This window comes from Sciurus vulgaris (assembly GCF_902686455.1).
Source record: "Sciurus vulgaris genome assembly, chromosome: 16".
Taxonomy (NCBI): domain Eukaryota; kingdom Metazoa; phylum Chordata; class Mammalia; order Rodentia; family Sciuridae; genus Sciurus; species Sciurus vulgaris.
Genome location: NC_136477.1, coordinates 419,252 through 434,082, shown reverse-complemented (window position 1 = coordinate 434,082; position 14,831 = coordinate 419,252). Strand labels below are relative to the sequence as shown.

General features: G+C 66.0%; 1 protein-coding gene across 1 annotated transcript; it reads right to left on the bottom strand.

The window, feature by feature from the left end:
• Positions 1-1,640: 1,640 nt before the first annotated feature.
• On the bottom strand, positions 1,641-14,523 carry MISP (mitotic spindle positioning). Its single transcript, XM_079115512.1, has 5 exons — positions 13,700-14,523; positions 3,189-4,901; positions 2,612-2,739; positions 2,367-2,405; positions 1,641-1,848 (listed from the first exon to the last, which is right to left on the bottom strand). The coding sequence occupies exons 1-5, from the start codon at positions 13,980-13,982 to the stop codon at positions 1,759-1,761; spliced, it is 2,253 nt and encodes a 750-aa protein (XP_078971638.1). The 5' UTR covers positions 13,983-14,523; the 3' UTR covers positions 1,641-1,758.
• Between the last annotated feature and the right edge of the window lie 308 nt (positions 14,524-14,831).

Genomic DNA, 14,831 nt, shown 5'->3' with positions numbered 1-14,831 from the left:
AGGCCCGGAAAGCTGGACTTCGAGTTGCGGGATCTGTGCTATAGGACAGCAATGCCAGTGAGGTGACACGTGAACCTGTTCCTTCGTGACCCGGTGGGGGCAGAGGGTCCCGGCGGCTGCACTGAAGGGACCCAGCCTCGATGCAGCCTGGTCCTGTGGCCTTGGCCTCAGGCCTTGTGCAGGGAGCAACCTGGGCAACAGTCCCAGGTGATCTTGAGCAGAGGTGGCAGAAGATCAATGGAGAAAGAGATGTCAAGACCCTCTGTGGTGGGTAGAAAATACCCCAAAGATGTCCACGTACTAAATTCTGAGGCCTATGGACATGACGCCTCCTGTGGCAGAAAGGACTCTGCAGTTGGATCAGTGAAGGACCCTGAACTGAGTCACCTGGTCATCTGGGGCACAGGGACTCATGAGAGGTGGCAGGAGGGTCAGAATCAGAGAGAGCCTGGAAGACACGCTGCCGGTTCTGGAACTGGAGGGGGACGCAGACTCCCCAGGGCCTCCGGAGGGGCCAGCCTGCTGCTTTTGGACTTTGGTCTCCAGACAGAACGTGTCTATGCCCTTAGCAAGTTGCTGGGGATTCCAGCAGCTGGACCCATGTCCTCAGGCAGGGGCAGGGACTTCCGGTCAGCGCTGGGAGACTGTAGAGAAGCCCTGAGGCCCACCCTGGGCTGCCAGCTCTTGGTTCCTGGACTGAGACAGAATGTCCAGGTGCAAGGGAGGCAGCCAGCCTCAGCACGGAGGCTCCCTGGGAGGGGAGCCGGCCTCCTCCCTCAGGGGCATCTCCCAGGGCGCAGGCCTCCGCCCCTGGGCCCTGCAGGGCAGCTGAAGGTCCGGTCCGCCCGCTCTCTCATCTCCTGGGCCGCCTTAAATACAGAGCTCTCAAAATAGCCATCGCCAGGCTTCCGGGCAGCGGGTCGGGGACCTGCGCACGAGCTGCACAGAGGGTCCCCAAGGGCGCAGCCCCGGAGCACCGCGGGGCCGGGTCCAGCTCCATGCCCCTGGCCAGTGGGGTCCGCCATCCCCGCTGTGAGCCTGGATATGCTGGAAGCCTGATTAGGCCCCTGCAGTCGCCCCGGCACCAGGTGGGCCAGGGATGCAGGGGCTTGCTAAGCGTTCCCGGTGCCGCTGGGAGACAGGGATGCTCAGCGGGGGTGGGTGGCCGGGGCCAGGCTTCCGAGGACGCCACCTCTGCCCTGGGTGCACCCCACGGCACCTGCTGCCCAGGGACGCAGCCCCACATGGGCCTGGCGGGGCTCAGGGTCCAGGGGCAGGACCCAGCCTCACCAAGAAAGGCGGCAGACGGGAGGCCAGCTCTGGGCGCCAGGCGGGCCGCCGGGTGGGAGGCGCTCTGCTGCCCTGGAGCGGGGAGGCTGCAGAGGCCGCGGCTGGTCTCCCTCTGGCTGGAGGGTCTCCTGGGTGTCAGGGCAGGACCCGGCCTTCTCGGGGGAGCGGGTGTCCCCAGGCCCCGCCCAGGCAGGTGTGCCTGGCCCCAGAGCGTTTGGCAGTCTTCGCTGGAGGCAGAAAGAATCGGCAGGGACCTTGCTTGAGGCAGCTGTGGACCCCAGAGCGGAAATTCTCTCCAGGAGAGCAAAGTCGGGAAGGAAGGCTGCCCAGTCCTGAGGCTGCCGGCACCATGGGATCGTGGGTGGATTCCTAGTCCAACCTGGGCTCGCGCGGGGCCTGCTTTCCCTGGGGCGCCACAGTGGTCCTGGCAGTTCATAAGGCCAGCGCCAGGGGCTCCTCTGCCCAGGCTCAGTCCTCGCCCTCGATGGCATAGATGCCGGCCTCCCAGCGTTCTGCCATGGCATTCCTGTGCCGGGTCACCCGAGTGGCTCCCAGGATCTGCACCAACAAAGGCAGAGTCCCCTTAGGGCCCCACAGGCACCACCCCACTGCCACGTCCCAGGAGAGGCTGAGAGCAGGTGTGAGTAGGATCATCCCCTCCTCTATTTTAGGCCCTCTACTCCTAGTAGTAGTGTGACCAAGGAACCTGCCAACTCCTGCTGAAAACGTCTGGGCCCAGCATTTTGAACTCAGCTCAGGGAGGGTGTGGATTGCAGCCGGAGGTAACTGAACTTCTACCACTACTCAAAGAAGTACCCTTGCCGGTGTGGTGGCACAACCTGTCACCCCAGCTAGGAGACAGGGAGGGGCCTGGAGCACGGGGGAGGCCCCCAGCAGTCTGGGCGACTTGCAAGTCCCCGGTCTGCTCCCAGCCCTCCACGGAGGCCGCGTGGGAGCCCTGCAGCCATCCCCGCAGAGCCCAGAAGCCTCCGCCTCACCCGACAGACCCCCAAGCCGGCTGGGCCCCACCCTGGAGCCAGACCCTGGGGGCGGGGCCTGCACTCAGCTGCCCTCACCTCCGAGTTGACCTGGTCCGCGGGGTTGATGCCTGCGTACTGCGGAGAGGGATGCCAGTCAGCCACGGCTGCCCCTGCCGGCCGGGCGGCCTGCTCAGAGGCCTCTGCACCCCCCACCACCCATCACCTCCACACTGCCTCCTCAGGTTTCCCGTGCAGCCTCCTGCATGGAGGGGGGCCCAGGTAAGGCTGGAGTCCCCTGAGACCCCAGGACCTCAGCCTGCCTCGGCCGCAGGTCCACTCACCCACAGCTCCTTCTTCCTCTGCCCAGCCGCACCGTTGGCCGGAGCCTCTGCCTTCCACACCAGGCCCGAGTGCAGGTGGAGGGGGCTGAACACCGGGGACGCGGCCTCCAAGTAGCTGCCCGTGATGCCTGGGGGTCGGGAGTTGGGGAGGGGCCTGAGCGGCCTAGCGCCCTCAGGCCTGGGCTCTAGGGACACAGGGTCTCTGGCTGAGGGGCGGAACAGCCAACAGCAGGTGGGTGGACAGACAGAGCAGCAACTAGTTGTGACAGACTGACCAAAATAACAGTCCGGAGACTAGTTAGGCAGTTGGGCCAGGTAAGCAAGGCGAGGAGCATGAGGTGACGGGGGATACTTCATATTGACAAAGAGCAACAACCGAGGCACAGACTCCTGCAAACCCCTACGCACCTCATAACAGAGCATCTAGATCCGTAAGGTGAAAATCCTAAGGCAAGCTTGACGTTTCTGCAAACAGGCTGCCAGCTGGGGGCGTGGGATGTGCCCCCTCGGGCAGCCTCCAACCCCACCTCCCTCCAGTCCTGCTGCGAGGCCGCCCACATTCCAGGTCCCCACTCACCCGACGGCCTGGAGGAGCTCCTGGGGTCCGGCTCCCAGCCCTCCCGCGGCGGGCAGAAGACCTCGGGGAAGAGCGCATCCCTCCGCTCCTCTGCCACCTCCCGCTCCCGGCGCAGGACGCTCTCCACCTCCCTCTCCAGCAGGTCCGACGAGTGGGACTTCTGCAGCCTCAGCACTGGGGTCCCAGCTGCCTCCCAGCCCCAGACCCGGGGGGGCTCAGCCTGGTGGGGTACATTTGGGACCCCGAACCGCAGAGGACGCAGGTGGAAGTGCTCCCGCCGCACCGTGCCCCCACTGGCCTGCAGGGGTCCCCCCGGAGGCTTGGCGGGCTCCTGCCTTGTGCTCCAGGGCCTTCCAGGGGGTTCTGGGAGTGGCCTCTGAGGCCCCGTGGCCCCAGGAGAGGCCGCGGCTTTGGCCTCCTCTTCGATGGGCTTGCCGTGTGCTCTGAGGGCTGAGGACTCCAGCTGGGGGTCCTGGGGGCCCAGGTAGGGCTGGTAGGCGTCGGGCGGGATGCGGTTCACCTTCCTCGCAGCTGGAGCCGGGTCTGCAGCCCGGGCGTCCGGGGTGGGGCGGAGGACGCAGTCGGAGCTCACACTTCTCCTGAGTCCAGGCTGGGGATCCTCAGAGACCCAGGCGGGCGTGGACGCCCGTGCCAGCTGCAGGCCTTCTCTGCGGTGGTCCTCCTCGCGCTGGGTCTCCTGGACCAGGTCCCGCTGCACGTAGAGTGACGGGCGCCCCCTGTCCCGCCGCGGGACCTCGGCCAGGCTCACCTTGGTCAGCACCGGCCTGGTGGGGATCTCCACCAGTTCCTGGTGACCAGCCGCCCTCTGAAGCCCCCTCTGCTCCCGCAGGTCGGCCTCCCGCTCCTGGGCCAGTCGGATCTCCCGCTCGATGGGCGTCTCCTTGGGGGCCTCTGGCGACTCCCCTCTCAACCGGACGTCGAGATCGTTCACAGCGGGGATGCTGGACCCCACAGGCAAACCATGGACCCTCCGCTCCCTGACTGGCTCCTTCACGTGGGGCTCACTGGGGACAACAGGCCCCTTGTCCAGGGGAGGACGGCTCGAGGCCTTGGGGGCCGGGCTGGCCCTCAGCGGGGCACACGTGGGGGCGGCCCTGGCCGCGGGCTTCCTGGGCACCCTGGTGCTCGCCTGCTCCAGGTTCATGAACTGCTGTCTGGCGGCCAGGAAGTCTATCTGCTCCCTGTCGATCCCATTCTCCTCCAGGGGTGTGGGCAGACGGTGACCCAGGGGCCTGGGGTCCCCGTGGTCAGAGGTGCCCCAGCATGTGGCCACTGTGCCACCCTTCCTGACCGTCTGGCCCTGGAGGACCACCCAGTGCTCCTGCTCCAGACCCTGCTGCTGACTGGGGAGCAAGTGGTGAGCCTCCATCTCCCCGTCATCCTCCAGGCAAAGTGGCCTTGGGGACGGCTGGCCAGGGAAGGCCCACGTGCTGTAGGTGGCCCCTGTGCCCACCATGCCCATCACAGCATCCCGGTCAGTGGACCAGGTGTGTGGCCCGTCCTGGCTACGGGCGGTGTCCTCCGGCCCCACACCCACCAACTCAATGGTGTGGTGGGCCTCCCCATCCAGGGCCAGGCCAGCGATGCAGCCTGGGTGTCGATGCCTGAGGATGGGGTGTCGGGTCACCCGGTCCATTCTCTGGGGTGTCTGCACTGGAGCTTCTTCCCGAGGAATGAAGACCTCTGGACTCACTGAGGGAGAAGGAAATGAGAAACACCAGTAAGAGCCCCAGGTCAGAACCCAAGGTCAGAGCCCCAGCTCAGAGCCATAAGTGAGAGGCCCAGGTCAGAGCCCCTGGTCAGAGTCCCTGGTAGAGCCCCAGGTCAGAGCCCCAGGTCAGAACCCCAGGTCAGAGCCCCTGGTCAGAGCCCCAGGTCACAACCCCAGGTCAGAACCCCAGGTCAGAGCCCGAGGTCAGAGCCCCAGGTCAGAGCCCCAGGTCAGAACCCCAGGTCAGAGCCCCAGGTCAGAACCCCAGGTCAGAGCCCCAGGTCAGAGACCCAGGTCAGAGTCCCAGGTCAGAGCCCCAGGTCAGAGCCCCAGGTCAGAACCCCAGGTCAGAATCCCTGGTCAGAGCCCCAGGTCAGAACCCCAGGTCAGAGCCCCAGGTCAGAGCCCCAGGTCAGAACCCCAGGTCAGAACCCCAGGTCAGAGCCCCAGGTCAGAGCCCGAGGTGAGAGCCCGAGGTCAGAACCCCAAGTCAGAATCCCAGGTCAGAGCCCCAGGTCAGACCCCAGGTCAGAATCCCAGGTCAGAGCCCGAGGTCAGAGCCCCAGGTCAGAACCCCAGGTCAGAGCCCCAGGTCAGAGCCCCAGGTCAGAACCCCTGGTCAGAGCCCCAGGTCAGAGCCCCAGGTCAGAGCCCGAGGTGAGAGCCCAAGGTCAGAACCCCAAGTCAGAATCCCAGGTCAGAGCCCCAGGTCAGAACCCCAGGTCAGAATCCCAGGTCAGAGCCCGAGGTCAGAGCCCCAGGTCAGAGTCCCAGGTCAGAGTCCCAGGTCAGAGCCCCAGGTCAGAGTCCCAGGTCAGAGCCCCAGGTCAGAACCCCAGGTCAGAGTCCCAGGTCAGAGCCCCAGGTCAGAAACACAGGTCAGAATCCCAGGTCAGAGCACCAGGTCAGAACCCCAGGTCAGAGCCCCAGGTCAGAGCCCCAGGTGAGAGCCCCAGGTCAGAGCCCCTGGTCAGAGCCCCAGGTCAGAGCCCCTGGTCAGAGCCCCAGGTCAGAGCCCCAGGTAAGAGCCCCAGGTCAGAACCCCAGGTCAGAGCCCCAGGTCAGAGCCCCAGGTCAGAACCCCAGGTCAGAGCCCAAGGTCAGAGCCCCAGGTCAGAACCCCAGGTCAGAATCCCAGGTCAGAGCCCCAGGTCAGAGCCCCTGGTAGGAGCCCCAGGTCGGAGCCCCAGGTCAGAGCCCTGGTCAGAGCCCCAGGTCACAGCCCCTGGTCAGAACCCCAGGTCAGAGCCCCAGGTCAGAGCCCCTGGTCAGAGCCCCAGGTCAGAGCCCCAGGTCAGAACCCCAGGTCAGAACCCCTGGTCAGAGCCCCAGGTCAGAGCCCTGGTCAGAGCCCCAGGTCAGAGCCCCAGGTCAGAACCCCAGGTCAGAGTCCCAGGTCAGAGCCCCAGGTCAGAACCCCAGGTCAGAATCCCAGGTCAGAGCCCCAGGTCAGAATCCCAGGTCAGAGCCCCAGGTCAGAACCCCAGGTCAGAATCCCAGGTCAGAGTCCCAGGTCAGAGCCCCAGGTCAGAACCCCAGGTCAGAATCCCAGGTCAGAGCCCCAGGTCAGAATCCCAGGTCAGAGCCCCATGTCAGAGCCCCAGGTCAGAACCCCAGGTCAGAATCCCAGGTCAGAGCCCCAGGTCAGAACCCCAGGTCAGAGTCCCATGTCAGAGCCCCAGGTCAGAACCCCAGGTCAGAATCCCAGGTCAGAGCCCCAGGTCAGAACCCCAGGTCAGAATCCCAGGTCAGAGCCCCAGGTCAGAACCCCAGGTCAGAATCCCAGGTCAGAGCCCGAGGTCAGAGCCCCAGGTCAGAGCCCCAGGTCAGAACCCCAGGTCAGAATCCCAGGTCAGAGCCCCAGGTCAGAACCCCAGATCAGAATCCCAGGTCAGAGTCCCAGGTCAGAGCCCCAGGTCAGAACCCCAGGTCAGAATCCCAGGTCAGAGCCCCAGGTCAGAACCCCAGGTCAGAATCCCAGGTCAGAGCCCGAGGTCAGAGCCCCAGGTCAGAATCCCAGGTCAGAGCCCCAGATCAGAGCCCCAGGTCAGAGCCCCAGGTCAGAGCCCCAGGTCAGAGTCCCAGGTCAGAGCCCCAGGTCAGAGCCCCAGGTCAGAACCCCAGGTCAGAGCCCCAGGTCAGAGTCCCAGGTCAGAGCCCCAGGTCAGAGTCCCTGGTCAGAATCCCAGGTCCGAACCCTGATCAGAGCCCCAGGTCAGAGCCCCAGGTCAGAACCCCAGGTCAGAGCCCCAGGTCAGAGCCCCAGGTCAGAACCCCAGGTCAGAGCCCGAGGTCAGAGCCCCAGGTCAGAGCCCCAGGTCAGAACCCCAGGTCAGAATCCCAGGTCAGAGCCCCTGGTAGGAGCCCCAGGTCAGAGCCCCAGGTCAGAGCCCTGGTCAGAGCCCCAGGTCACAGCCCCTGGTCAGAACCCCAGGTCAGAGCCCCAGGTCAGAGCCCCTGGTCAGAGCCCGAGGTCAGAGCCCCAGGTCAGAGCCCCAGGTCAGAACCCCAGGTCAGAGCCCCAGGTCAGAACCCCAGGTCAGAGCCCCAGGTCAGAGACCCAGGTCAGAGTCCCAGGTCAGAGTCCCAGGTCAGAGCCCCAGGTCAGAACCCCAGGTCAGAATCCCAGGTCAGAGCCCCAGGTCAGAATCCCAGGTCAGAGCCCCAGATCAGAACCCCAGATCAGAATCCCAGGTCAGAGTCCCAGGTCAGAGCCCCAGGTCAGAACCCCAGGTCAGAATCCCAGGTCAGAGCCCCAGGTCAGAATCCCAGGTCAGAGCCCCATCTCAGAGCCCCAGGTCAGAACCCCAGGTCAGAATCCCAGGTCAGAGCCCCAGGTCAGAACCCCAGGTCAGAATCCCAGGTCAGAGCCCCAGGTCAGAACCCCAGGTCAGAGCCCCAGGTCAGAGCCCGAGGTCAGAGCCCCAGGTCAGAATCCCAGGTCAGAGCCCCAGATCAGAGCCCCAGGTCAGAGCCCCAGATCAGAGCCCCAGGTCAGAACCCCAGGTCAGAGCCCCAGGTCAGAGCCCCCGGTCAGAGCCCCAGGTCAGAGTCCCAGGTCAGAGCCCCAGGTCAGAGCCCCAGGTCAGAGCCCCAGGTCAGAGCCCGAGGTCAGAGCCCCAGGTCAGAACCCCAGGTCAGAATCCCAGGTCAGAGCCCCAGGTCAGAATCCCAGGTCAGAGCCCCAGGTCAGAACCCCAGGTCAGAGTCCCAGGTCAGAGCCCCAGGTCAGAGCCCCTGGTCAGAACCCCAGGTCAGAGCCCCAGGTCAGAGCCCCAGGTCAGAGCCCCAGGTCAGAGCCCCAGGTCAGAACCCCTGGTCAGAGCCCCAGGTCAGAGCCCCTGGTCAGAGCTCCAGGTCAGAGCCCCAGGTCAGAGCCCCAGGTCAGAGTCCCAGGTCAGAGCCCCAGGTCAGAGCCCCCGGTCAGAGCCCCCGGTCAGAGCCCCAGGTCAGAGCCCCAGGTCAGAGCCCGAGGTCAGAGCCCCAGGTCAGAATCCCAGGTCAGAGCCCCAGGTCAGAGCCCCAGGTCAGAGTCCCAGGTCAGAGTCCCAGGTCAGAACCCCAGGTCAGAGTCCCAGGTCAGAGCCCAGGTCAGAGCCCCCGGATCAGAGCCAGGTCAGAGCCCTGGTCAGAGCCCTGCTCAGAGCCCAGGTCAGAGTCCCAGGTCAGAGCCCCAGGTCAGAGCCCCAGGTCAGAGCCCCAGGTCAGAGCCCCAGGTCAGAGCCCCAAGTCAGAGCCCCAGGTCAGAGCCCTGCTCAGAGCCCAGGTCAGAGTCCCAGGTCAGAGCCCCAGGTCAGAGCCCCAGGTCAGAGCCAGGTCAGAGCCCCAGGTCAGAGCCCCAGGTCAGAGCCCCTGGTCAGAGCCCCCTGGTCAGAGCCCCAGGTCAGAGCCCCTGGTCAGAGCCCCAGGTCAGAGCCCCAGGTCAGAGCCCTGGTCAGAGCCCCAGGTAAGAACCCCTGGTCAGAGCCCCAGGTCAGAGTCCCAGGTCAGAGCCCCAGGTCAGAGCCCTGGTCAGAGCCCTGCTCAGAGCCCTGGTCAGAGCCCCAGGTCAGAGCCCCTGGTCAGAGCCCCAGGTCAGAGCCCCTGGTCAGAGTCCCAGGTCAGAGCCCCAGGTCAGAGTCCCCGGTCAGAGCCCCAGGTCAGAGCCCCAGGTCAGAGTCCCAGGTCAGAGCCCCTGGTCAGAGCCCCAGGTCAGAGTCCCAGGTCAGAGCCCCAAGTCAGAGCCCTGGTCAGAGCCCCAGGTCAGAGTCCCAGGTCAGAACCCCAGGTCAGAGCCCCAGGTCAGAACCCCAGGTCAGAACCCCAGGTCAGAGCCCCAGGTCAGAGCCCTGGTCAGAGCCCTGCTCAGAGCCCTGGTCAGAGTCCCAGGTCAGAGCCCCTGGTCAGAGCCCCAGGTCAGAGCCCTGGTCAGAGCCCCTGGTCAGAGTCCCAGGTCAGAGCCCCAGGTCAGAGCCCCTGGTCAGAATCCCAGGTCAGAGCCCTGGTCAGAGCCCCAGGTCAGAGTCCCAGGTCAGAGCCCCAGGTCAGAATCCCAGGTCAGAACCCCAGGTCAGAATCCAGATCAGAGCCCCAGGTCAGAGCCCTAGGTCAGAGCCCCAGGTCAGAGCCCCAGGTCAGAGCCCCTGGTCAGAGTCCCAGGTCAGAGTCCCAGGTCAGAGCCCCTGGTCAGAATCCCAGGTCAGAACCCCAGGTCAGAATCCCAGGTCAGAGCCCCAGGTCAGAGTCCCAGGTCAGAGCCCCAGGTCAGAGCCCCAGGTCAGAGCCCCAGGTCAGAATCCCAAGTGAGAGCCCCAGGTCAGAGCCCCTGGTCAGAATCCCAGGTCAGAACCCTGGTCAGAGCCCCCGGTCAGAGCCCCAGGTCAGAGTCCCAGGTCAGAGTCCCAGGTCAGAACCCTGGTCAGAGCCCCTGGTCAGAATCCCAGGTCAGAACCCTGGTCAGAGCCCCTGGTCACAGACCCTATAGGGCACAGTCCCAAGCAAGTGACCCCTTTGATCTGGAGAGGCTGGCAATACCCCACTGGAGCCATTTGAGTGCCGCCCTGTGTGTCAGCCCTGCCAATCCCAGTGTCCCACCTGCTGGTGTATGATTGCCCAGGGGTGGCCAGTGACTCAGCAGGACAATGACATGAGACCCTGGGACTTGGTGATTCATATGGCAGATTGGACCTTCTTCCCCCAGCCTCCCCGACTTCTTTTGAGTGACCCCCTCATTGGCACCCAGGTTCAGCTTGAGTGCAACATGCCTGAACCTCTGCCCATCCCCTTACTGACCCCACAACTGCCATGGGGTGTGACACACCCAATGTCCAGTGTGTCCCCTGTTGGCCTGTCCCTGAGGCCTGCACTCACCCTGACTTGGAACTCGCCACCCGGGGCCCCGCGGGGCAGCAGCTCGGGGTCTGGCCCCCACCTGCCGCCTCTCCCTGCTCCACGGCAGGACACCTGGCCAGACAGCCCTGCCTTGGTGCTAGGACGCGAGGGTGGCCTGCAGTCTGCGGGCCTGTCTGGGTGGGGCCACACAGCCTCTGGGTGACACCCTGACCCAGTGTCCTTTGAGGTCACTGCTCTGCCCTCACTGGCATGTCCCCGGCACTCAAGGTCACCATCTGCCTCAGCAGGCACACCCGGCGGGCCAGGCCCCTCTCCCCAGAGCCTTCGCCCCCAGGACTTGGGTCCTGTTCTCTGCAGCCTCCTCTGCAGTGGCCCCGGGACGCCTCCTCAGGGCCCCTGCCTGTCCCTCCCTGAGCGGCCCTGGGAGCAGGCGGTGGAGTGCTGGGCTGTCCTCAGGTGGAGCAGAGGAGACTCCCCAGGGACACGCTGCAGCTGTGTCCCTGCCCCGAGGGCCCATCCCGGGCCTCCAAGCTGCTGCTCTCTTGCTGCTGGAGGCGAGAGTGTCCGCAAGGGAGGCCGTCCCTCCCCAGTGTGGCATCTGGGACTGCACCGCTGCCAGAGGGAGCCTCGGACCTGGCCTGGGGGTGGTGCCTGCGCTCCAGCAAGGCCGCCTCCTGGCTGAGGGCTTGTCCTCCCCCACCATGGCGCCGAGTCACACAGCAGGTGCTCAGTGAGGACTTGCTAGGGCTCAGGTGGTCCGGCGCCCTTCAGAGTGGAGCTGACTGCCCCTCCAGGCCCCCAGTCCACGCTGGCCCAGAGCTGGGCTTGGGGACACAGCTCTTGTCCCCACCTGGGAGTGTACGCCAGCGAGTGGACAGACGTTCACCTGGCAGGATTTATAACCCACCTGGGACATCAGCTCCAGGGACAGGAAGCCACCACCCACCCTCTTGGGTGGGGCAGGGTGGGGGTGCTTACCTCCTGACTCACTGAGGCCGGCGGGTGGGGTCCAGGGTCTGTGTTCAAGGTTGCTGAGCCCACCCAGCCATGGCCCAGGCAGGCTGCTGTGTCCCCTGCCCTCAGTGTCCCCACTGACCACCCTGAGGGCCACTGTGCAGGCTGGTCAAGTGCTCAGTGCCCAGGAGCCCTCGCTGATTAAACCTGGTCCCCCCTGCAGAGCCCTGAGCCCCGGGTCTGGGGAGGGGCCAAAGGGCCCTGAGGAGAGCTGCCCCTCCAGGCCCGGGGTGCTGGCCGCCCCTCAGCCCCCGCTCCCCTTCACCCTCAGAGCCAGTCCCCTGCGCCAACATCTCTTTGTTCCCCACAGAGCCCTTGTCGGGGGACATGTTTGTCCCTGTTTTTCTGTGGGGGGGACAGAAACCCAGAGAGGGAAGCTGCTGCCCCAAAGCCACGCCCCAAAGACAGGACAAGGGCTACCGATCCCGGGGCTCCTCCTCGCCTCCTGCGGGGACCTGGTCACTGCCCCAGTTCCGCCCGCAGCTCCGAGGCCAGCTGCCGGGGTTTATGATCCCTGGCGCTGCACCTGCCCTCCACCACAGCTGCCTGCCCGGGGCAGGCACAGGCTTCCAGGGGCCCGCAGGTCATCAGAAGGGAGGGCCTGTCTCCTCCCTTAGGACTGCTGTCTCCCTGGGCTCCTGGCCAGGCCCTCCCCGGCCTGTGGAATTCCAGTCAAGCCCCACCCTGTCCCTCCACCTGGGCTGAGCCCTGACCGCACACCCAGGCCAGGCCCTGCCCAAGGGCACAGCCCAGGACCCCAGGCCGAGGCTGCTCCCACCTGGGCTCCGCCCACCCCGCCCCATGTCCCCATCGGCCCTGATGCTCAAGCCTCAGAATGCACAGGACCAGTGGGGCTCGCCGGCTTCTGGCCACGGGGTGTCCGTTGACCAGGTTCCTCCCTTGGTCAAGGTTCAGGACTCTGGGATTTTAGAATCCCAGAAGCCTGATCTGGGGGCAGGGAACAAAGCTCAGGCCTGAGTGAGTCCATGCATGAAAGGAGGCCCAGCTAGCCCGACACCCGGCTGGGCCAGCATGCCCACAGGTGAGCTGACCGCAATGGGGGCCCCAAACCAGACCCTCCTCACCCAGACCACACCCCGGGCAGGCCCCCATCCCACCCACCCAGGCCCCAGCCTTACCTGTAGCCCAGCCGCCTCCCAGACTCAGCTGTGGCTGTCCACCAGCAGCGGCTGGGAGGCCTCCAGCTCCGGACTCCGCCCTCCGCCGGGTTGCCAGGGACAGAGGCCCCACCCAGGGAAGCAGGTGCGCCCTCCCAGCCCCGCCTGGGAGCGGCAAAGTCCAGAGGAGGAGGGGAAGACGGTACCCCGCTGGGCCAAGGGCGGGCCCAGTGCCCACTGCGATGGCCCCTTTGGCCTGGGGCCTCCAGCCACGGAGCTGCCCCTGCCCAGGTCCCCGCCCACTCCACTCTGCCCAGCGCCGTCTCTGTGCCGGGACGTGCAGCAGCACCGACCCCTCTGCCTGTTCCTGCTCTGGGTGGAGAGTCAGGGACTCGCCTGGCCCGGCTCTTGGGGCCACACCCCTGACGGGACCTTGGCTCTGCTGTCCTCCAGGAAGTGGGGCAGGCGGGACTCCTGGGAGAGCCCCCAGGCCCTGTCCATGCAGAGCACAGGACGGAGGCCTGAGGCCCGGAACACCCCTCTTGCCAGCAGGGCACAGTGAGGCTGGATGCTGGGTGGAAGCCAGAGAACCCACAGGGCCCAGTGTCCACGGTGGTGTTGCCCGCTGGGGACACAGTGGAGGGCGCTGGGCTCAGGCCCCAGGCTGGCTCCACTCTGAGCAGCCGAGCCCCTTTGAATCTCCTCTCCTTCAGTTCCTGGGCCCCAGCTACAGTCCTGGGGATTTAAAGACAGAAGTAGATGAAGGGCCAGACCAGCACAGGCAGCTGCTGGAGGACCCACCAGGGCGCAGGCTTTGCCTGGCCTCCCAGCGCCCGCAGGGCCCTTCCTCCCTGTCGGGCAGGTGAGGACATGGAGGCCCAGAGCACCCAGCCCATCCATGGGCAACCCCCCTTGGTGCCCCTCTGCATACCATACGGGGAAACAGGCCTGAAGGGCCAAGACTGGACACCCAGGGTGCTGGCCACACTGGACTGCAGACCCACTGTCCTGCTTCCAGACCAGGGCTGGCCTCACCCCCAGGTTCCAGAGCCCAGAGGGGCAGAACCTTCTCCAAAATCACAGTGGGACAGAACCAGGGTCTGGGTGGGAACCTGTCTGGGCACGAAGGCCTCCTCTAAGTGCCCCATGCCAGCTGCCGTGCCCCGTGGCCGGGATGTCTCTGGGGATCCCCATCTCTGAGGGCGGCAAGGCCTGCCAGGGGACAGGGCAGGGTGTATGTGGGTCTCAAGGGCCCCACAGGAAACAAGAGATTCTAGCCACCCAGCAGCCGCCCCTTTATAAACTCCAGGTCTCACCTGCCCAGGTGCTGCTGACCTGTGTACAGGACGCTGGGATCCACCACCTCCCACCCAAGCGGCCAGGGCGAGCCTGGGGGTCAGGCGTGCCAGTGCCAGCAAGTGGAATGGGCTCGCCTCGGCCCTGCTCAGCTCCTTTTGCGCCCCGGCCTGGCCAGGCCCCACCCCTGGCTGGCCACACCCTCACTGCCCAGAGAAACCCAAGAACTGCAGGAACTGGGCTGGTCACGCTGTTTATTTGCTTCTCTGGGAAAGTCACGAACATCAGGGCCTCGTCACACATCAAAGCAGAGGGGCAGCAAGGGCACTTGAGCAGACTGAGGGAGCAGGAGAGGGTCCCGCGGCCACTGGCCCGGCCCCCTCAGAGGACCCCCCCTCCCAGCCGCTGGAGGGGCTAACTGAAGCCAGGGCCCAGGCTCCCATCCAGCATGGCCCCTGCAGCCGCCTTGAGGCAGCCGACTGCTGGGCCAGGAGGAGGCTGGAGTTCTGGGCCCTGGGCTGGAGGCCCCGGGGAGGGGCCAGGTGGGCCTGGCCGTCAAAGCCAGCAGGCGAGGAGCGGGCGTCTGTGAGAGTGAGCACGAGGTGCATCTGGGGCTCGTGTTGGGCTGGGTGGCACGTGGGGTGGGTCTCCTCTCCAGCCAGGGGACCTCCCTGCCCAGAAATGCTCCAAGCCCAGCAGAGCTGGCAGGTGGGCGGACTTCTGGGGTACGGTTGCGGGAACCCAGGACCCTGGTCCAAGCAGGCCGGATAGGAGGCCCAGCGTGGCCCCGGGGGGGTCCCCGAATTAGCACCAGGAGGAAGGAGGTCCCAGTGGGGGAAGGGGCAGAAACAGGACCAGAGCGGCTCCAGGCCCCTGTCTGGTGCAGGGGGCAGCTCTGGACCCCGCCTGCCCTGCTGAGAAGACAGCCCAGAGGTCACAGACCCCCGAGGGGGCCACATCCCCCATCGCCTCCCCAGGTGCCACTGCCCACTGGCTGGGCCTGGTGGGGTGCCGGTCAGGCTGGGGGTGTCCAGAGGAGCCCATGCTCCATTCTAAGACCTCAAGCCCCTGAAGAAGCATGGACTCACCCCAACTGCCCACGGTCGGAGGCCAGCGCCTTTGGCAGGGAACCCACAGAGCCCCACTCCCAGA